Here is a 22,969-nt window from a genome sequence, read left to right on the forward strand (position 1 = left end):
CCATTTGTCAGAAGACTGTGCTTTGTGATTGCCCTTTACATGTGAAGGTTCAGCTTCCAGAAGCCATGGTGTACTCCACAGACAAAAAGCAGAATGAGGAAGCTTTGTACCTCCTGGGCGCTAGCTCAGAAGCAGAGGAGTTCCTCCGAAAGTCCTCCCGGCTGCAGTTACATGTTATAAAAAAAATCAAAATAGGAAGATAGATAGATAGACGCAGTTAGCCTCTCTGTTGAGAAGCCCTATACCATGTTTTGGCTGGGTATTATCCATTCCCTGAACATCTCTCACCTACAAGCTTATGTTTAAATCTATTTTAAAACATTTTTATTTTTAAAAATCCCCAATTTTGTTCTTTGTCAGTTTCATATGTGTTTATAATGCCATATGATGATATTTTACACATCTTTTCTTAAAATCTTGAGTATGAAATCCCTACCTGTCCAATTCTCAAGTTTTTAACTTTTGGCTTGTTTTGTAACCTATAAAATGTCATTTATGAGAAAAGAAAAAAGACAAAAATAAAGGATAGAAAAATAAACTCAGATAGCATGACCCAAGATGGACTCCCTGCATTGTTCCAATATTAGAGATGGTAAGGATCAAAATAAAATTTTTTTAAATCCCCAAAGAACTGTGGTTATTTTTGGCTATATCTGTGAAAATTTTCAACTCAAGTAATTTATGACTATTGTATGATATTTATCCTCTGCAGTCCTCACTACTCAGTTTTTGAGAGGTCACACAGGAAAAGGGCATGATGAACAGAATGAGTTTATTGTTTCCATGTTTATTTAACAATAAAACCAGTTATTCCTTCTTACTTCTGATACTGAAAAGTGTTTTGCCTTCAATTTTGGACTTGCTGGTCCAAATGATTCTTGTGACCATTGTCTTGTTTAATTCTTTATTTTTTATGAATGCATTTATTAGGCTATCTATACTCATGCATTTCAAAAGCAGTGGATACATTTTACAAGGACAGCGTTTAAAGCATTAATTAGTAAATAATGAATCAGAAATACTAAATATACTTTTGTGGAAGGTTGCTTTTAAAATAAAAAAGTTCGCTTGCTCTGCTTTTTGATATTTATTACTATGAATTCTCTTTTATTTATTTACAAATGCTTGTTTATGTAATATATACATGTAGCCGTTTCATGAAATATTAAGTGACAACAACTTTTTATATTGAGTACACATACACAAATCAATGTGTGGGAGAATTCAATAATTTTGATGTACACAAGTATGGACTTTATTATTTCTCTATAAGATTATTTAAATATATATGTTTATATATATATTATTCTATATCCTTTGTGCCCTTTTAGTTTCCATGGAAATATTTACACTTTCATCTTTTCAGCAACTCATTTGATTTGCTTATTGATAGGGTTTGGAAGACTCCTCAGTTGGCAGATATGCACCAATCTCCCCTACACTTAAGGTACTGAAAGCAAAGCCAGAGTCATAGAAAGGGATGCATTGTCTTTCAATGCAAATTTTGCTTTTTAGCGAGTAAATAATAAACATTAACACATTACAAAATACAGAAAACGAAGATCCACCTGTGTTTTAAATCATTGTCTTTTTAAGCTTTGAATAACTTGCTCAAAGAAAAGGTTACTTTAGTCTGATAGCTTTTTGCCTTGACGAGTTCACGGGAATGTGGTAAAGTAAACACATTCACTATATGAACAGAGAGGATGGAGTTACTCACACAAGCCTTTGTGGGCCTGTGCGAGATCTCTGGGGATACAGACCCAACGATGGAGATTTTCATATATAAGTATATGAGTACTAAATTTGTATAAGTACAATCGGCTGTTCATCACTTAAGCCACATTAATAAGAAATTGTCAAAAGACAGTGTGCCTCAGTTATGCTTTAGAATTAACTGAAGAACTTTGTTCTTTGATGTAAAACCAGTAGTCCATGTTTTGTTTTAAATGGACTGAGGAAATCCTTGGCTGCAAACACTGTTAGCCATTTCACAGGTAACTATAGATTTGAAGTTCAAATGATTATTTGATTGAAAGGAACGCCTTTGTCAGATCTTTCTCGCCATAATGGTATGCATTGCCTGTAAGTTTGTGAGAGTTAAGGTAGCTTACATTTGCACTTTCTGACTCTAGTAAGCATCTGCCTGTTTGTTTTTAGACAGTAAGTTTACATGTCTATAAATCGATAAAGTTTATCCTTTGTCAATTTTCTGTATTGGCACTATTTTCCTGTTTTTTTTGAGGGGGAGGATTCTTTGCATATCATTCTAGTTTGCCTTTCCAGTTTTGAAGAAGTAGTTTATAAATCCTCAGTTCAATGAAGTGCTTCTTTAAGCTTTCCAGGTTCAGGTTACTACTATGCTGTTAACTGATACTTTGAAGAAGTTTTGTCTGATTCACATATTAGTAGTGTATTCACAAACATTTTTATTTTTTAAGTATGTTGACACATAGTAGTTACTAAAGAAAGATGCATGCGTGCATGTGTGTATAAGTACATACGTATGTGTATATATATGCATTTCTATTTTTCTGTATGCATTATTAGGAACACAGATATGTCTGTAGTGCATTATAAGCAACAACTGTAACCTTTGAGATACAGTCACACCTCCTAAAACAATATATTTAAAGGTATCAATAAACAAATGATTATGCCAATCAAATTGACCTGTCCTTTATCACAGGGACAAAGTGATCTCTTTATAATTTGTCAAAAAATCTGTCAAGGATACTCTAAAAGTAGACTCTCATTAGAACCATAAATACATCTTTTAAATCTAACTAGAAACCTTATTTGATAGATAGGAGGTAATGAAAAACTATAAAAATTGAAGCATTCTCATTAAAATAAAAATGTTTTAAAAATTCCTATTGATTTTATGATGTACCAAATGTTGGTGTGATCTCATTCTTCTTTCATTTTAGGGATTCATTTCAATGAAATGCTAAGCCTAAATAAAAGCTATCATTCTGTTTCCTTGGAGTCAGTTGTTATCCCTTTTATAGGGCTAGGATAATCATAGTATTTACCTGAAGTGAATGAAACATTTATTTGAAAACAAAGGTACTAACTAATTGCTCATATATATATTTCAACATCTTTGTTGTTTGAATAGATTCCTTTAGGAGAAGTATTTCTTATGTTAGAGAATGAACACTGCTATTCTTACTTGTAATTGTAGTAGACACAATTTCTTCAAAGGTTTACATTATATTTACTTGTATATATGTATTTTAATATGTGCTACATTTATCTTAACAGATTAATTTCTTGTTTCTTTTACTAAATCATTTTCCTTTCTCTCCCTCACTCTAAACTCTCTCTATATATATCCTTTTTGCTTCTCTCTTTCAAATTCATGGCCTCCTTTTTCATTTTTGTGTGTGTGTGTGTGTGTGTGTGTGTGTGTGTGTGTGTGTGTGTGTGTAATGTTACTTATATGTGCATTTCAGAGCTGACCCATTGGTATTGGACAAGCAATTGTGCTCTTCCCTGAAGAAGACTATTTCTTCTATTCTTAGCATTCCCTTGTTGTCTGTAGTTCTTTGTGTGGAGTTGAGACCTTGTGAGATTTTTCCCTTTCACTTTGGCATATCCATTGGTGTTGTGCGTGATCAGCTCCTGTTTGGGTAGTCATGTTGGAAAGACTCCTAGACTCACATTTTTCACTTGTATTAAATAATGTAGATAACTAAAAGTTTATTGATTTGTCTTGATTATATTTTCAAAATAACATGCTTTTGAATTGTTAAATATTTTCAGCAAATTTTTGAAAAACATGTTTTTTTTTCATATCAGTAAAATGTGTCCTGTTTCAATAAACAGATTTTGTTTTGAATTCAACTAATGTTTTCTATTGATACTTCCTACATGCTAAAGAGAAAATATGAGCAAACTGTCAGGATTCAGATTCATGTGTTTTTCTAGAGCATATTTTCTCATTCAATTGATAGCTTCTTGTACATAGAGATATGAAAGTACTCATTAGTGCAAGAATAAAATGGTTACTTCATTTGAATGCATGCCCTGAAAGGAAGATTTTCAAATTAGTTCAGCAAAGTAGGTTGAGGGTACTTGCCAGAAAGTTTTCTAAATATGCTCAAATGCTTTTCACATGAAAAATGAATCTAGCCTTAGGCAAGAAGAGGGTGTTTGAGAGAATTATTTCTGTAAGAGAAGAAAGACAAATGTGGCAGGGAGACTAAGACAGTCACAACATGAGCAAATATAAAGAAGCATGGGGTTAAAAAGCTATGACTTGGGATAGTAGACCTGAGAATGTTTTACCTTCAGGCCAGCAGTTCAGGAAGGAAGTGCTGGGGATGATGGGATTGTAGATGAGTCCCACATCCTGGGTTCTTGGGCCAAAAAGAGATTAACGAAATTTTCTAAAAGTAACTTTTATTTGCCAGATGTAATGTCATCTTGGAGACTTACTGCTGAATAAACACAACCTTTCTTGTTCTTTCTGAACTCTGGCTGGCTGCTTCAATTCAAGTGTTCTGGACCAATCTCCTTTCCAAGGTGACTGATTCAAACTGGCTTCTTTTGGCTTCCGACTGAGTTGCTCCGCTTTGCCTGAAACTAACTCTGGCAATCTGTTCTAATCTTTTGGGGCCTTTTTATTCTCTGGCTTCTTTTGTCTCCACCTGTGTCTTGCTTCTCTTCAATCTGTCTCTGAAAAGCTCTCCCAGTAAAACCTGTCCCTCCTTCTCTCTCTCTCTCTCTCTCTCTCTCTCTCTCTCTCTCTCTCTCTCTCTATTTTTTTAAGTCAACCCTCTTTCCTGTCATACTCTCTTACGTAGTCTGTCTCTCCTGTGCTGTTCTTGCCAGAGTTGAGTATATTCTCACTGAATCACTCTGTCAAATCCTTGCCTGATTCCTCACTTTGTCTGCCTCTCGTTTACATGTCACTTTCAAACCTAGCTACTTCTCTCTAAAAACTACCTTATCTTGATTGTTCGGGATTAAAGGTGTGTACTAAGGCCACACCTGTATTCCAGCCAGAGGAACTAAAAGTATGTGGTGTGTCTGCACTCCAGCTGAACAGTCTTTGGATATGATCTCTTAACAAAGCAGCCATGTTGCTGGATTAGAATTCCTCCCTAACATTTGAATAGGAGTAATAGCACATGGTTTTCAGTTGGTCTCGGGGCACAAGTGGCTCAGCTAACCATGTATCGAGTGAAGTATAAGGGTTTGCAGTTTTGTAATTGCTTCTGTGTACTAAACTGAGATTCCTGAACCTCATCTAAGCCACCCAGGAAATGGTTTTTGATGTGCTTGAACTTAGAAGAAAAAGCAGAATTTCTTGAAGTTTTGCTTACCGCTAGATTTTTTGCCAGGGAAAAGTACATTATTTTCAAATGTGATGAACATGAAGGGATTTCTGAGGAGAAATAGTTTATCAGCTATAATTTAACCATTAATAGGTAAACAAAGTAGAAAACTAACTTGTTAGTGCTTACTGTGTTCACATTAAAGCTAAAAGGAAATTGGTTATGGTAGCAATGGTAGAAACAGAAAGTATTTATTTTTTCCAAGCTGTCTGGTTTGCAGGTATGGCTAATACATCTATCCTTGTTCCCACCAGTGAAGGATGCAGGTGCTCCCTATGTGAATATCTGAAGACATCCTTTCCTCCATGCCTTGACTGCATCTCAGGAAAATGCCTTTCATTAGTCTGGATATCAGCTTATTTTTACAAGATACATTTTCTGTGACTGTTTTAAAAGCTAGCAAAAAGAATCTCATACCTTTGCCCAGACCCAAGTTCTTTACATCTCAGGGAGCTTCTTTATTGTTATAATGGTCCTTCTGAAGCCCTGTAATGTTTTTGAGGATTCATTATGATAAAATGGCTCTACTAAATTAAGAAAGGAGTCCCAAATAAATTAAGGAATGATGATAATAAGTTTAAAAAGGGCAATCACTTTTTAAAACTATCTGTAAGATGATTAAAGCAGTGAGGTCAGACAAATTTTTAATTACTGAGTTTTAGCATTTAGTGTAATTTACAAACTGTGTCTAGTGTCAACATGCCAATGTATCAACACTTTCACGAAGACAAAAGAAATTCAAATGTCAAGTTATTTTCATTTCTAATACCCCAGTGATACATGGAATATTTAAAACTGAGTCAAAATTTATACTATAGTTTTATGTGTAGAAATGAAATAAAATGCACATTTTAGCCACAAAAATCTACAGTCTTTAGTTGTAAACTCTAACAGCATTGACACTGCTTATTCTAGCTTTAAGAGGAATTCAGAAGGGCTTTCCAAAGACAGCACTACCTCTGAAACTGAATCCCACAGTTGTTGGTCACTATGATACAAGTGTAGAAGCATTTGGTGAAATGACCAAAAGTGCAGGCTTAGTAAGATTCCAATGGAAATAAAGAGAAGAGATCACAGAATGTGCACATTATTACAATAGAATAGTTGTGATTATTTTTAAGTAGATGAATGTTTGAAATGCATTTTTTACTGAGAACCTCAAAGTTTGTAGTTCAAAATGAAACATCTCATTCGAGATCTGCTATAATCTTCACTAGTCAAGTATGCCATACATATTTGTTTCAGCATAGACAAGTCTGTAGTGAATAATTTGTCTTTGAGAGTATTTCTCTTGGCACCATTATTTTCTATGTAATTGTCTCATTTTAGAGAAAGGGGGCTGACTTGCATTAAAGACACAACATCATGAGGAATACCAGGGACAAAGTAGTTTAGTTGACATTAGGAAGAATCATAATGAAAACCTCATCATGTAACTGCTGAGACATGACCAGAGCTGAGAAATTTGGTTCAGGATAACATAGACAGTGGAACATTCATATAAAGATTAAATTTACACGGACAGGAGGTTGCTCTGACAGTTGTGTCCTATAGATGCAGGAGCCTGTAAATGTCCTCATCTGGAGGCTGAGTGGTGGTGCCCTCTTCAGGCTGACACTCTTAGGCTAATACTGCATGGGTCTTCACTTTTAGTAGGACTAGGTAGTGCTGCCACAATATTCCAAGGTGACTCCAAAGACAGTTTAGAATTTTTAAGAAAATGTATTCTTAAAACCTTCATTTTTACCATTACTTCAATCATATAAAGTTAAAATATCTGCTAAATAATTTGCTTCCAGGACAATCCTGAGACACAGAAATTGATGGGAATTTAGGAGCTTAACTGAACATCCAAGTTCTGTGTATATTATCTTTCAAAGGATAAGAGAGCAAATGCCCAAAAGTCAGCTGACAGAAGAGAAGCATCAAAAGCCCCATATTTGACCACATCCCCTGGGTGCGGAGGCCTGGTGGCACTCAGAGGAAGGATATCAGGATACCAAGAAGAGACTTGATAACCTCTGAACATATATAGGAGGAGGAGGACCCTCTCAGTCACAGTCATAGGGGAGGACAATAAGGGCAAAATGGGAGGGAGGAAGGAATGGGAGGATACAAGGGATGGGATAACAATTAAGATGTAATACAAATAAATTAATAAAATATATTTAAAAAAGAAATATGAGATATGCACCACACAACAGGTAGGATATGGATATGTTTATTATGTGAGCATTAAGGGGGAGAAGGAAGGGGAGAGTGCGAGAGAGAGAGAGAGAGAGAGAGAGAGAGAGAGAGAGAGAGAGAGAGAGAGGGAGAGAGAAGATAGAAGAGAGAGATACAAGGGATGGGATAACAATTGAGATGCAATATGAACAAATTAATAAAATATATTTTATTTAAAAAGAGCTAATTGTGACACTGGATGCACTTTCCTGACCACAGTCCTGACCTGTCCTTGCCACTCTCTCATGATAATTGTTTCAAACCTTTCATCTTGAGTATGTCAGTCAGACACTGTCAGTGTCCAGAGGCATGGTCAATACTCAGATTAGCCTTTAAAGCATTGGCCTATACAACAACACTCTCATGAATTTCATCTTTTAAGTAATTGTTTACTTAATAGAGAAAAGTCTAGTCTAGAGTGATATAACCCAGTCAGATCTTTAAAATCTCCCCTGAAACCAAGATCTAAAACTAACACAGAACATCTAGAGGTGTGCATCCTTTGGAGAGATTTTAGCTGACATATTACACTTTGTCTCTTAAAACATTACATATTTAAGATTATAGATAAATGGACTGAAATGAGCAAGTAGGTTGTGATCTACAGTATAAATTTAAGTAGATTTTGTGATTTGCCAAAGAAGGGTACAATATTATCCATGTACAGTTTTGAAAGCTTACCCATATCTATCATCCTGTGGGACTTAGTAGACTATTGCCCCTTGAGTATTTAACATCTCTTAAAGCCTTTGTAATTTCAAGTGCACCAAGAGTTGGGTGTGGTGGTATAATTTATAACCTCAGAATTTGTGAGGCTGAGGCAGGGAAATTACCCTGATTTGAAGCCAGACTGGACTACAAAGCAAGAGCTTTTCTCAAAAAATCAAACAAATACCATCATCAACACAGAAGAGGCCATTCATCAATGCTTCATTTATCTTTTAACAGAATTGTGTTACTGAGTTGAGCAGTTGCAAGGCTCCACATCATGAACCGTGCTTTCAGCAGGAAGAAAGGTAAGAGAACTTGGGAGTCAAATCACTGTTATTAATAAAGTGTAAATAACACATTGTTCTTTTCTTATTATCAAGCTAGTGGAGTTATATTAGAGCAATCTACATCTGTAAGTACTACAAATTAATATGTTTTGGTTGTACCCAAATTAAAAGTCAAGTTAATATGCTTAGTTCAAAATCCATATGAACATGTTATATGTTCTCTAGCAATTATATGCTATATTCTGGAATTGTCTAGAATAAAATGATCTGAAATTTTTCTTTATGGAAGGATATTTTCAGTAGTGGGAAAAGGGCTATCTTCTCTTTAACTTGCTTTTGGGAATTTTAGGGTGAATACTTAAATAATATTAATCAAATTGTAAAGAGATGACAATTTGGTAAGATTATAGATAAATGGACTGAAATGAGCAAGTAGGTTGTGATCTACATTATAAGTTTAAGTAGATTTTGTGATTTGCCAAAGAAGAGTATAGAAAGTCTAACCATTATACTGTTATCCATGTACAGTTTTGAAAATTGACCTTAAGTTTCATGGGTAATAAAAATGACCCAACAGTAAAATCAACTGTAAATATTTAATATATGGACAACAGAGAGTCCAGAACCAGAAATTACAGCGTTAGTGTTCTATTTTATTTGATGAAGCTAAGTGAAGTGCATTTTACCCAACTTGAGCCCTTCTTGAGTGGTTTAGGATTCATGTGTCCCATTCTGGCTTCAAATTCACTGTGTAGCCTGGAAGGTGAACTTGAACGTTGATCATATGGCCTCCATATTGCCAGTGTTGGGATTACAGGCATGAACCACTGCATCTGTCTATGAGCTGCTGAGGATCAGACTCTGGGCTCCATGCATACTAGGCAAGTCCTCTATTGATGGAATTAAAATGATGCTCTGACACATTCACATCACAAGACCAGAAATAAAACCAGATGTAACTTACTTTCCTTCCTTCTTCCTTCCTTCCTTCTTTCTTTCTTTCTTTCTTTCTTTCTTTCTTTCTTTCTTTCTTTCTTTCTAGTTTTTTGAGTAAAGATTTCTCTTTATAGCCTTGTCCATCCTGGATTCACTTTGTAGACCAGGCTGGCCTTTAATTCACAGGGATCTGCCTGCCTCTGCCTTCCTGAGTTCTGGGATTAAACTTGAATAATTCCACTAGACGTAAAGTTGAGAATTCTCTGTATGCAGTGAGGAATGCCTTTCATTATTATTTGAAGGGCTGTCTTTTCCACCATAGCATATACTGTAATGATGGGCAAGTAAGTATAAACCATAAAGCCAGTGATTTAGCATAGAAAAATGCATTATACCTGTTTTGTGAAGGTATAACAAGATTGTTACTGTTTGTGAAGAGGTGAAAACACTTGGGTGTGGTAAGCAGACTATTGTAGTCACTGGAAATTTAGATAATGTTACCTTTAAGACCCTGTGCACACCCATGGATATGGAAACACGTCTTTTTATTTATTATTCTGACAAAATGGAAGCAATGGTACATTGTTTGATGTCTGTAACTTGCTTCTCATTTTAAACCCACTAAAGTGAAATTATGTTTCCTTTTTTAGTCACAAAGTCTAGAATAGCCCTACAACACTGAAGTGTCTGCATTAAAATACTTTGATACAAATCATCAGGTGGTTCACAGATCTTTCCAGACCTTTTGATATGCATAGATCTGATTATAGTTGTCTTCCTCAAAGCTTTAAAGGCAAAGCCCCATCTTGAAGTTGGTATACATTTGAAAGATACTTGGATTGATTTTTTTCATTGACAAATTACAATGACCAGTGTTCATTTCCAGTTCAAAGGAATTCTATTCTAACTCAATGTGTTTGATACATTGAACAAAGTGGGAGGATGTCCATGGAGAAGTTGGAAATACAGGCCTTGTGATTTCCTCCAATATTTCATTCTTCCTCAACTTTCTTCACCTTCACTTCACTTGTTTTTTCAAATTTAATGATTATGCTAATCAGAAATTATTGATCAGTATTTTGATCCCCATCTATGTTAGAAATTAATACCAGATATTTTACCTTAAGTTTGGCTAATTGGTCCTGACTCATGAGTTAAATGACAATCTCTAGAGGTCCTGTTCCTACTGTTAAACAATAGCACTGTAGGTTGAGAATATAGTCTTATAATGCCACACCTGATTTTATGGATGCTGGGAATGGAACATAGACCTTCATGCATACCAGAAAAGCACACTATCAACAGAGATACCTACCCAAACTTCTTTTCATCCTTCACAAAAGAAAAATCTTTACATCATTTTGAGTCATATAGTCTTGGTTCAACAAAAGATCTTGTCTAACCCTACATCTGACCAAGGGATACTATCCAAAATATATAAAGAACTCAGGAAATTCAATACCACCAAACCAGATAATCCAATTAAAAAACGAGATACACAGCTAAATGGAGAATTTTCAACAGAGGAGTATTGAATGGCCAAGAAACACTTAAAGAAATGCTAAACATCACTAGCCACCAGGGAAATATGAATCAAAATGACTTTGAGACTCCATCTTACACCTATCAGAATGTCTGAGATCAAAAACTCACGGGACAGCACATGACGACCAGGTGGTGGGAATGCAAATTTGTATAAGCACTTTGGAAATCAGTCTGGTGAGTTCTCAGAAAATTGGGAACAGTTCTACCTTTAGACCTAAATACCACTCCTAGGTATATACCAAAAATATACCCCACAATACACAAAGACACATGCTCAACTATGTTCATAGCAGCTTTTCAAGTAATTTGGAAACAGTGAAGAATGGGTAAAGGAACTGTGGGACAATTACACAATAGAATACTATTCAGCCATTAAAAGCAAGGAAATCTTGAAGTTTGCAGGCAAATGGATGGAACTAGAAAGATCATCCTGAGTTAACTAACCCAGACCCAGAAAGACATGTATGGCATATGCTCATCTATAAGCAGAAATTAGTGACATATTTCAGGATAACCAAAATACAGTACACAGACCTAAAAAAAAAAACCCTAAATAATGAGGAGGACACTAGGGGTAATGCTTAATTCTAATTCTGAAGGATGAAAAGAATAAACACCAGAAGCAGTTGAAGAGAAGGAACAGGATGGGAGCCTACCAAAGAAGGCCTCTGAAAGACTCCATTCTAGCAGGGGACCCAAGCAGATGCTGAGACTCACAGCCAGAGTAGGGTGGAGAGCAGGGAGTCTAATAGAAAGTTGGAGAACAGAAGGACTGGAGGAATCAGGACCTCTACAAGGAGACCAATGTAGCGTATAGATCTGGGATGAGGAAGGGTGTGTTGAAAAGACCGAGGCATCAACTAAACACCATGCATGGTGAGGGCGTAGACCCTCTGCTCAGATGTAGTTGATAGGCAGCAGAGTCTCTTTGTGGGTCCCATAATATGTGGAGTAGGAGTTATTTCTGACATGGACTGTGGTCCCCACATGTTGATCACTTTCCCCTGGAAGGGCAGCCTTGCTGGCCACAGTGGAAGGGGATACAGGCAGTCCAGATGAGACTTGATGGGATGATGTTAGATGTTAGGGGAGGAGGACTCCCCCTTTCTGAGGACTGAGGGAGGGAAGGAGGAGGTAAGAGGGAGGAAGGGTGGGAACAGGAGGCCATGAGGGTGTGGACTACAATTGGATGTAATGTGAACAAATGAGAGAGGGGGTGAGGGAGAGAGAGGGAGGGGAGAGAAGGCATAATCCCCTAAAACATTTTTTAAAACCATCACAACTCCATTTAGTAGGAAATCTGCCCCTTATCAGCTGAGGCAGGTCTAGAAGCCTTCACAGGAAAGAGAGTCTGGGACTCTGCTCTCTGTTCTCCACTAAGATCTTTGATTGTTAGTAAATGGTGAAGGTTATCAGGGAGAAGGTAAAGTGGAGAGACCAATCTTACCTGGCTTGGTGTCTTCACTTTCTTTAGTCCAGAAGATGGTTAACAGAGATTCTTAATCAGTGTCCAGAAGTGAAGGATCCTCTTCCATTAAAGTATCTGTTATATTTGTTCCCATATAGTGTTGACTTAGTGGCTGTTTATTATATTATAAGTTATGCTTTTATATGCTGGAAAACAATATCATTATGTAAATAAATTTTGGTTTGAAATGGAAAACTTGATTTTTATGAGAGAGTTCCAGTAATCTTAACATCTGTGGTCAGAGTCACAAACTAGGAAGCTATCTAATTCACATGCTATTTTCACTGTTAGTGTAAATATGTACTATGCATTATATTTTGAACAGGCAAAAAGGACTACCATCAGGAAGAGCTTATTTCTTATTTTATAGATATCTAGTTTACTTGGTCCAAGCACACTGCAATTAAGTGGTTCCGAAGTATCAGATAAATCTATGACCACCTAACACTCAAGCATAGCTGTTGTTTTTCCTTTTCTTAGCACTCTGTGGCAGTGTTGTGGGATTGGTAGACTGAATTATTCCCTTCACTGATAATATTTGTAGATGCCCTAATGTTTTAGGGTTGACATTTCTCTTAGCAGAGAAAATGCTGCATAGATGGGAATTGAACACATCTGAGCTATTCTGAACAACTCTTATAGCTGTTTTGACATCATAATCAAAGGGTAGATATTGATAATTGCATATATTTGGTTTTTTTTTACTTTTATGATTGTCTATGATTTACACATCATGCACTAAAACCCCTCTGCCCCAGTCACAGTAAAATAAAACAAACAGACAAACCAAAACTCTTGTCAAAGAAGCTATAGCATATCACACAGCATAGCCTTTTGTCCACATATGTTTACTTTCATTGCTACGATTCATGAGTCTGGTTTGAGGCCTACACTTTTATTACATGATCCTCACTGGGACTGCTGTCACATATCCCATTGTTGCTGTGTGTCAAGGAGATTCTTTTTTTTTTTTTTAATTAATTTATTCTTGTTACATCTCAATGGTTATCCCATCCCTTATTCCTCCCATTCTTCCCTCCCTCCCACTTCCCCCTTATTCCCCTCCCCTATGACTGTTCCTGAGGACTTCCTCCCCCTGTGTATGCTCATAGGTTATCAAGTTTCTTGTTGGTAACCTGCTGTCCTTCCTCTGAGTGCCACCAGGTCTCCCCCTCCAGGGGACATGGTCAAAGGTGAGGCACCAGAGCACGTGAGAAAGTCATATCCCACTCTCCACTCAACTGTGGAGAATGTTCTGCCCATTGGCTAGATCTGGGTAGGGGTTTAAAGTTTACCGCCTGTATTATCTTTGGCTGGTGCCTTAGTTTGAGCGGGACCCCTGGGCCCAAATCTGCCTATCATAATGTTCTACTTGTAGGTTTCTAGGACCCTCTGGATCCTTCTACTTTGCCATTCTCCCATGCTTCTCTCATCTAGAGTCCCAATAGGATGTCTTTCCCGCTGTCTCAGTTTCCTGGTAAGTGAAGGCTTTCATAAAACCAGAGAGACACTAAGTCACTTAGAAGAAAAAGTGGGGAAGAGCCTGGAACATATTGGCACAGGAGACTACTTCCTGAACAGAACACCAACAGCCCAGGCCTTAATGTCAACAATTAATAAATGGGACCTCATGAAGTTGAAAAGCTTCTGTAAGGCAGGAGACACTGTCAAGAGAACAAAGCGACAGCCTACAGACTGGGAAAGATCACCAACCCTACATCTGACAAAGGTCTAATATCCAAAATATATAAAGAACTCAAAAAATTAAACACCACCAAACCAAATAACCCAATTGAGAAATGGGGCTTGGAACTAAACAGAGAATTCTCAACAGAGGAATGTCAAATGGCTGAGAAACACTTAAAGAAATGCTCAACCTCCTTAATCATCAGGGAAATACAAATCAAAACAACTCTGAGATTCCATCTTACACACATCAGAATGGCTAAGATCAAAAATTCAAGCGACACCACATGCTGGCGAGGATGTGGGGAGAGAGGAACACTCCTTCATTGCTGGTGGGAATGCAAACTAGTACAGCCACTTTGGAAATCTATCTGGTGCTATCTCAGAAAACTGGGAATAGAGCTTCCTCAAGACCCAGTTATTCCACTCCTTGGAATATACCCAGAAGATGCTCCAGCACACAACAAGAAAATTTGCTCAACCATGTGCATAGCAGCCTTATTCTTAATAGCCAGCACATGGAAACAGCCTAAGTGTCCCTCAGTAGAAGAATGGTTGAAGAAACTGTGGAATATAGACTATGGAATACTACTCAGCTATTAAAAAAAAGGAATTCCTGAAATTTGTGGATAAATGGATTGAGCTGGAAATGATCATAATGAGTGAGTTAACCCAGAAGCAGAAAGACTCAAATGGTATATACTCACTTATATCTGCATACTAGTCAAGGAGATTCTTAATCTTTGAATCTGCAGGTCTGACCTCTTCATGTGTTCCAGCAGGTCATACATAGGGTGAGGTTGACTCAGAGACCTGGATCAGGGCCCGCTCCGCTGTACTCAGGGCAAGGCCTGCTCTCCCGCTCCCTTGTCATCATGGCAGTGCTGGCTCTCCTGCTCCTGTGTCCTCAGGGTAGGGCCAGCTCACCCACTCCCATGTCCTCAGGGCAGGGCCCACTCTCCCACTCGCCTGTTATCAGGGCAGACCCAGCTGTTATCATGGCAGAGCTAGGTCTCCTTCTCCCATTTCTCAGGACAGGGATTATACACCCAATCCTGTCTCATCATGGCTGGACCAGCTCTACTGCTCCTATATCCTCAGGGCAGGACCAGCTCACCTGCTCTCTTGTCCTCAGGGCAGGGATAGCTCACCTGCTCCCTTATATTCAGGACAGGGCAAGCTCACCTGCTCCCATGTAATCATGGTGGGGCTGGCTCTCCTGCTCCACATGCTCAGGGCAGGGTCAGCACTTCTGCTCCTGCATCCTAAGGGCAGCACTGGCTCACATGCTCCAGTGTCCTCAGGGCAGAGCCAGCTCTCCTGCTCTTGTGTCATCAGGGCAGGGCCAGCTCTCCTGCTCCATGTCCTCTGGGCAGGGCTGGCTCACCAGCTCCCGTGTCCTCAGGGCAGGGCCGGCTCACCTGCTCCCTCATGCAGAGGACCAGATCTCCTGTTCTTGTGTCCTCAGATCCAGCTCTCCTGTTTGCGTGTCGTCAGGGCCAGCTCTCCTGCTCCCGTTCAGTTCGCCAGATTGTTGATGGCTGTCAAGGCATGGATGGCCTTCTACTCCTGTGGGTACTGGATCTTGTGGGCCATCAAGCAGGTGGCAAGTAAAGTCTTTGTTGAGTTGCTCTCAGAAACCATCGATTTTGGTCCAGTTCAGCTTCTTTTCCAGGGGAACTTGTGGCTCTGTTGATTCACACCTCCAGAGTCTCTGTTTCCATCGAGTGCTCTATCTGGCATGGCCCCCCAACGTCTGTGCTTCCCTCTTATCCACCTCTGCATAATCCAGCTCTCGGCACTGAGCACTGCCCTGGCCCAGGATAGGAGGCTTGTGAGGCCTGTGGTGTGAGTGGTGCAGTCCTCACTTGAGCTTCACTTGAACAGCACCCTCACCTCAAATGCCATCTCTTTTGGCTGCACTGGGCCAGGCTGCTACCTGAAAAGTGACAGAGGCTGCAGTCCGATGGCCTTGGCATGGTCCCATGGTCCTGCGGAGGGAGGGTATGGAGGATCCACATGACAGAATTTCCTTTATTCTGGGAAACACCAGCACTGTGTTTTGAAGCTCTCAGTATGGTCCTTTGGTGGCTGTGCAGTCAGTGCTGTTCAGCGGATCAGACACAGTGTGAGATTGATGCCGTGCTGGATGATCTTGGCTTGAGTATTTCTAATACATTGTGCTAAGTGTTTCCTCCCAATCAGGCTGCTCTTGGGGGTGAACATTTCTGTGTAGCTCTGGAACACAATCATCGTCCTCAGAATGCATTGAGGACCTCGTCTCTTGAAACCCTGCGGCCCCAGGCGCAGGGCCCTGGGGCAGCCATTTGGCCTCTTGGGCACCATGCGGCCCCCAATTGCATTTATTTTAGGTTTCTTGCTTTCTGTTAGTATTTTTTGAATTGTCAAATTAACATTGTATTAAAAAATAAATTATAGAGTAAAAAGTATGAAAATAAACATACTGATTTTAATTTTGCTTTCTTTAACTTGTCAGTTGACATTTTGATAAGTACATGTAATTCTGATGTTTGGCATTCAAAAATTATTGATTAAGCATTATTTTCTTCTTCTTGGAAATTTTATTCTATATCCATTTTCTCAGTAACATTTCATATTAAATGTAATATACTAGAAATATGTGCTTTTTGTTATGTGATGTTGATCTCTATTCATACAAAAGTAATAAAATCATTACATCTTTCCTGGTAAGATCTTAATCTAAATACAGCCTACATTTGTTGACCTAGCATTGCAGTGATTTAACATGTGTCAAGAATTTTGAACTGTTAGCACTTCCTTTTATGTGCCTGTTCAGCTTGAGTAATTGATTTTAGTATAATTAGAGGGAATGTGGACATGGTCTAGAATGGCTATGCTCCTATTTCTACACCAGTCTCATTATCTTACTGCTTCTGTGGTTACACCTGGTGACTATTTTTATTTTTAAAAGCTTAACAACTTAGACTGCTTTCCCTAGTAAGACTTCCTTCATGTGAGAATGTTTGAATACAACATCATAGAAATTTGTGGTTTAATCCAGTACTGTACTTTCTCTTTTACAGACAAAACATGGATGCATACACCTGAAGCGTTATCAAAACATTACATTCCCTATAATGCAAAGGTAACATAGTTATTGGGACTTTATCCAACTTTACATTGTTATATGTTATTTTTAATAGTTGTGCTAATTAAAAAAATATTTCCTGGTAAATGGTATTTGAAACTAATTTTGACCATGGCATTTTATCTCAGCAATAGATACCTAACTAGGAAAAGAGAAATATAAATGAGAGAGAGAGAGACGGAGACACGCAGACAGAGAAAGACAGATACAGAGAGAGAGAGAGACCGGAGAGACAGAGACAGAGAAAGCTAGAGAGACAGAGAGAGAGAGGGGAGAGAGGGAGGGAGAGAGAGAGAGAGACAGAGAGAGAGAGAGAGAGAGAGAGAGAGAGAGAGAGAGAGAGAGAGAGAGAGCCAACAGAATGAGCTGGCTGGAAATTCTTGCCAGGATCTTATCCTGAAAACTACATGTAGAATTCTCCTCTTCCTCTGGCACATATCAATTCCTTCTCTATTTTGTTCCCAGAACTTTTTCAATTGTTTGGATCAGGCCTGCACAGATTATCTAGAATAACTGATTTCTACAAAGTATCAATTGACTGTCAGCACTAAGTACTCCTATAAAAATGTCATCACAGCATATAGAGTAGAATTTGACTGAATATCAGCACTATAACTTGGTGAGTTGCACAAAGTAGTGCTGGCAATAAGTCTGCTGGCAGACAGAAGTAAAAAGGGAAAGTGAGAGGACTTTTTGGATGGTGAGAGATGGTGTAAGTCATACAAATTAAATGTAGAAGACTTTAATGCTCGCATCCTTGACGTGAAAGTTGATCGTCATCAGCAGAGTTAAGAAGCCATTAGAACTCATAGGAAGTCACCTTATTAGTAGAAGCATTGGTAATACATTTACTGAATGGCAGGAAATACATATGTCATAAAAATAAGGTGAGATAAACATCAGACCAATATTGCATGTGACATAGGAACAGTTTGTATATGGAGAACAGGAATGTGCCGGTTTTATGTCAAATTTTATATCTAGGTCTATGTCTAGTTTTTCTTCAAACTGGCTAAAAGAGAAGATCATCTGTTAGAAGTTCACCACCACTTCACATTAGGCACGCAGTGGTTGAAAATTAAGGAAATAAATTTAATAGAACTGTTAGAGAACAGTTAAATAATATTTAACTAGTATTTAAATTTTATTCATTTAACTAATATTTAAAATATTAGTTAGTATTTAAAATAACTGATATTCAAAGTGGTCCCCTGGAAAATGATGTGCTGACATTCATTTAAGATATCTTCAATTTTTATTTTCTGCTTGAATATGATTGTCCATTTACTTTTTTAACAAGGCAATTTAGCTCCACCTTTTCTCATTTTATGGAGTACTGATTGTAATTTTTTTCATTTGATATTTATATTGAAATCATGTTCAATTGCATGTGAATATAGAATACAAGGTAATTACTTAGTAAGAATCAGACTCTGTAAGGTTCATTAGTTCTGAAATGTTTCTTTATGTGTAGTGACAGCATGAGTGCTAATTCATTGGGCATTTATTATATTTCTCTCTGTGCTCTGTAAGCAGTGTTTCCAGTCTATAGGTTATAACCTAAGGGGAAAACATATTATGAAATCAGTGTAGTATGGATCATTGTACACCTTCTTTTAGAGATAGAATGAAATATAAAGAGGAAAGAAACTCTCAGAATATATGTAGCAAATATGTATTTGCTCTGCAGAATTAGGATTTATAGTCAAAGAATTTGAAAGCCACTGTAAGCTGTTTTTCCACAGAGTAGACTTGACTAGATTTAATTAATTTAAAAGTGGAAATCTGCCTATGTAAGCGGCCACCATTTATCGAGAAAACGTCTGTCTCTGTGGCCTTAGCTGGTTGGGATTCACAGGCATGTTCCCTGCCTTTGCTTCCTGAGTGAGAACATTAAAGGTGCCAGTATAGCCAGATGTTGGGACACCTCCACTGGAAGAGATTGTTAACAACTTTTATCACATGCCTTCATTGAATATAGCCTCTTACAATTATTCTTCAAAAAATGGTGAAAAATATAGTTACACATCTGGCAGTGGTGGGTCTGGGCCCATGTCCAGTGAGTCAGAAGAGAGCAGTTGGACCTTGAGATTAGATGTCTAGTTTCTCCCTCAGCAGTTGCTACAGCGCTTTAAAGGTGAGGCCTGTGGCTGACGCACAAAGCTGGCTTCCCAGCCTCTCTAGGGGAGGTACGAAATGAGTTCCCACACTGGATGTTATAGTTAGCTCTTTTTAGAACCAGAGTCTCAGAAGGCAGATGAGACTTGGGGACTCCACAAGTGTTACATCTCCTCCTACCAAGGCATGCCATGGCATAGTAAGCTGGCAAATGCCCAAAACCTGCCAAAAGGCAGTGGAATTGCCAGTATCAGAAGGCAATGAGAACTTGGACCTGTGATGGTATGGCAGTGTCTTATTTTATCTTATTTTATTTTATTGTTTTATTTATTATTTGGTCTGTCTACCATGCCAGGCATGGTAGGGGAAGTGAGTGGATTCCCGAAGGGAGGTCCTATGAGAGGCAGGCTCATCAGGTGCTTCCCCAGTGGTCAGCACTAATCAATAAAGCAGCACACCAGCAAATGGGAAGACCTGGAAGTCCAGTGCATGTCTCAGGAGCCCTTCTTTTCTGAAAATGACAAGTCTGAGATGGTTGTGGTGGAGTGAGAAAACAAGCCAAGCGGTACTTGTGAAGCCCTGAGCATTGAGTGGTGGGGTGTGTCCTGAGGGTGGGTGTGTCTGATTTGCTAGGGCTAAGGTTGCCAGGATACTTAATCTACATGCAGTGCCTTGTTTACAGTCAATACCACAAGGCCCTATCACAACAAGAAGAAAACAGCTCTTGATTATCCTGTGTGTGAGGAGATGACTCTGAGGTACAGTTTAGGGCCTTTTGCTGGAGGCTAGGATCTTAGTACTTACTGGAATTCCCTGTGCTTGTTAAAGTTCCTTATCAGGAAAGTGTCAGCCTGTATGTTTCTTTGAGGACTATATGACACCCCTTACAAAATCTGGGATGACTAGATCAGGTGGAGTGAGGACTCTGCTGAGAAAGGGAGTCCAGTCTTCATAGACTGAGCATGAAACTGAGATTTCAACCTTATCCAGCAGAGTCCCCCACAAAAAGTGAAGGGAAGCAATAAGATCTTAAAACTTCGTTGTTTTGTCTAGTCATTTCTTCTTTCTTCCCTCCCTCCCCTATTCTTTCTTTCTATTCCTGTTGTAAGAGATAGGATCTCACTGTTTATACTATACTAGATTTAAACTTGTAACCTTTATATCAGGCTCCTTATTGATTGAGAATACAAGTGTGCTTGATTTCTGAGATACATTTTTAAATAAAATTGACCATAAGGAGCCAAAATGTATTCACTGAGTCCGGGCCAGATGTGACTGCTACTTGAATCATACTAGGGGATGGAGAAACACCACAGAGTCTGAATACATTTTGAAAATAAGGCCAACAAGATCTAAACATTGATTTTTATATTCACCATCTATTGCTATAATTAGAACATTAAAGCAGAAACTTTCAAAGATGTAACCCATAAGGAAAGTGTATTATCATAGCTTCTCACTTCTGACAGGAATGCTAAGCTGTCTTTTCTATGAAGGTGAAATACTGACAGATTTTTATTTTAATCAGTTTGTTATTCTATTAATGTAACAGTGATCTTCTTGATGAAGACTTGTGACAAATGTTTCACATAGAACATTTATTAAATATTTTATTTTAAAATGTACAACTCCTCTAAAAGGCTAATGTGTTGATCTTTTGATAAAATGTTTAGATTTAGGATATGTTCAGAGGGCACTAGAGTCGTACTTTGTTTGTTGAATAAGTCCCTAATTACATGTATTTCTCTAGTTCATCATAGAACTCAAACAAGGATGGACGGAGATGTATAATTCTGCCTAACACATATTCTATATATGTGTTCATTTGTCTATATATATATAGCCATATATAAAGGATGTCTATTAAAATCTTGCATTTGCTGGGACATATTATTAATAACATTTTTATCACAAACATAATCATCCAATTCTGGAGTCAGCTCTAGTTGTTATACTTGGGAACAATTTAGTGTTTTGACCATTAATGAAAAACACCATGATGACACCTTGGCATTATCTGGAGTTTCCTATAAGTACATTCTGAAGGAATACATTTTGTGAGGTTTCTCCTGCTCTTAAATAAAATATAAAACAAAAACAAATGCATTCAGACTTACTAAAAATGTGATAGAGAATAACAGGCTAGAAGTTAATGAAGAGAAAGCTATGCCATTAATTGGACTAATGAGTCATGGTAAAGAAAGATCTCAATTTAACTGAATAATTTGATGAATGCTTAAGTTTTTTTTCTGATGATTATGCCATACATTAAGCTTCAGTGAAATATTAATACTAGTTTGTAGCTTCATTGAAGAAAAATTCATTTTAGAAATATATATTTTCTACTGTGTCAAACAAAGAAAAGGGAATTAGGAATAGAGCATGTTGAGATTGAACCCTCTGAGACCATTGAAAGCCATTAAAATGTCACATTTTTAATACATTTCTGAAACACCTAAAATGACATAGAATTCTAAAATTTTAAGGCATTTTAGTGTAATTTTATAATACCTATAAATATAAGAATTTTCCAAGTTTGCTAGTTGTAGCACAAGAAGAATATACAAAATATGTGAAAATAATTAGCATGCAATGTGTAAAAGTGTTTTCTTTAATCCTTTCACTTATACAAGTTTAAAATTTTTAATAAATTTTAGGATGAGTGATAAATGTCATCTCCGCACAAAGCCTTCTAAAAAAGTGAGCTGTCATTTTAGACTTGTTTTTCATTGACATTAACACATGCACTATGTTCATTCCAAACTTTTGAGTGTAGAAGGTTGAATATGTTAAATATTTGCACCTCTAGCCCTGAGGCCAAAAATCCATAGGCTTCATTTCCTTCCCCTTATTCTGTTTTTACTTAATATACCTATTAACAAAATCTCTCTGCAAAAACTGTCTCTGTATAGCTTCTGGCCGTGCCGAATGCTATAAGAGCCCCTAAGCTGTAAGAGGGATCTTATGAAGGTTGAAAATGTCTATCAGTTTGTGAAGGAACAAGAAAATGTGTTGGTAGGCAAATAATAGCTTTGAAATGGCACAAATTGATCTGATCTTTAAAGGGTCAGGCATTAGAATTCTGAAGCTTCAAATGTGAATTCAGGAGACTAAGCAAAAAGTAAAAGGATGGAGAAATTGTTTGAAAAATGTCAAGTGCTTTGGAAGCTTTTATCAAGATTATTCCAGGAGTGGCTTTGATGAGTGGCTAAAATCAGCATATGTTTTATCAAAAACCCTAGGCAGCCGGTGGTGAGCAATCTTTGAAAGAAAGATCCAGAGGAAATGAGAAGTGAGGATAAAGAGGAAGGAGTTTTCAAGGAAGGTAAAATTCTGGCAGGAAACACATTGGTTGAAGGAATGATATGAATTGAGCGCAGAATCAGCATCTTTAATGGATTCTATGGTCTCATTTTAAAAGCAGTCTACTTCAATACCCATGACTGTGCATCTTTAGAACAGTTACCAGAAAAAAAGGAAGATATCTGTAGGAAAATTGTACTAATATATTATTTTT

At 37.7% G+C, this 22,969-nt stretch overlaps 1 protein-coding gene across 2 annotated transcripts in view; it reads left to right on the forward strand.

Annotated features, from left to right (window-relative positions):
• Positions 1–22,969, forward strand: part of GULP1 (GULP PTB domain containing engulfment adaptor 1) — a 266,886-nt gene that overhangs the window by 148,880 nt on the left and 95,037 nt on the right. For both annotated transcript variants that reach the window (XM_084780088.1, XM_084780089.1), the window contains exons 2-3: positions 8,520–8,587; positions 17,270–17,331. In XM_084780088.1, the coding sequence (XP_084636214.1) occupies positions 8,560–8,587; positions 17,270–17,331 (90 nt within the window). In that variant the 5' untranslated portion in view covers positions 8,520–8,559. The remainder of the gene's footprint in view (positions 1–8,519; positions 8,588–17,269; positions 17,332–22,969) is intronic.

This window comes from Acomys minous, assembly GCF_964271855.1.
Source record: "Acomys minous genome assembly, chromosome: 4".
Lineage (NCBI taxonomy): Eukaryota > Metazoa > Chordata > Mammalia > Rodentia > Muridae > Acomys > Acomys minous.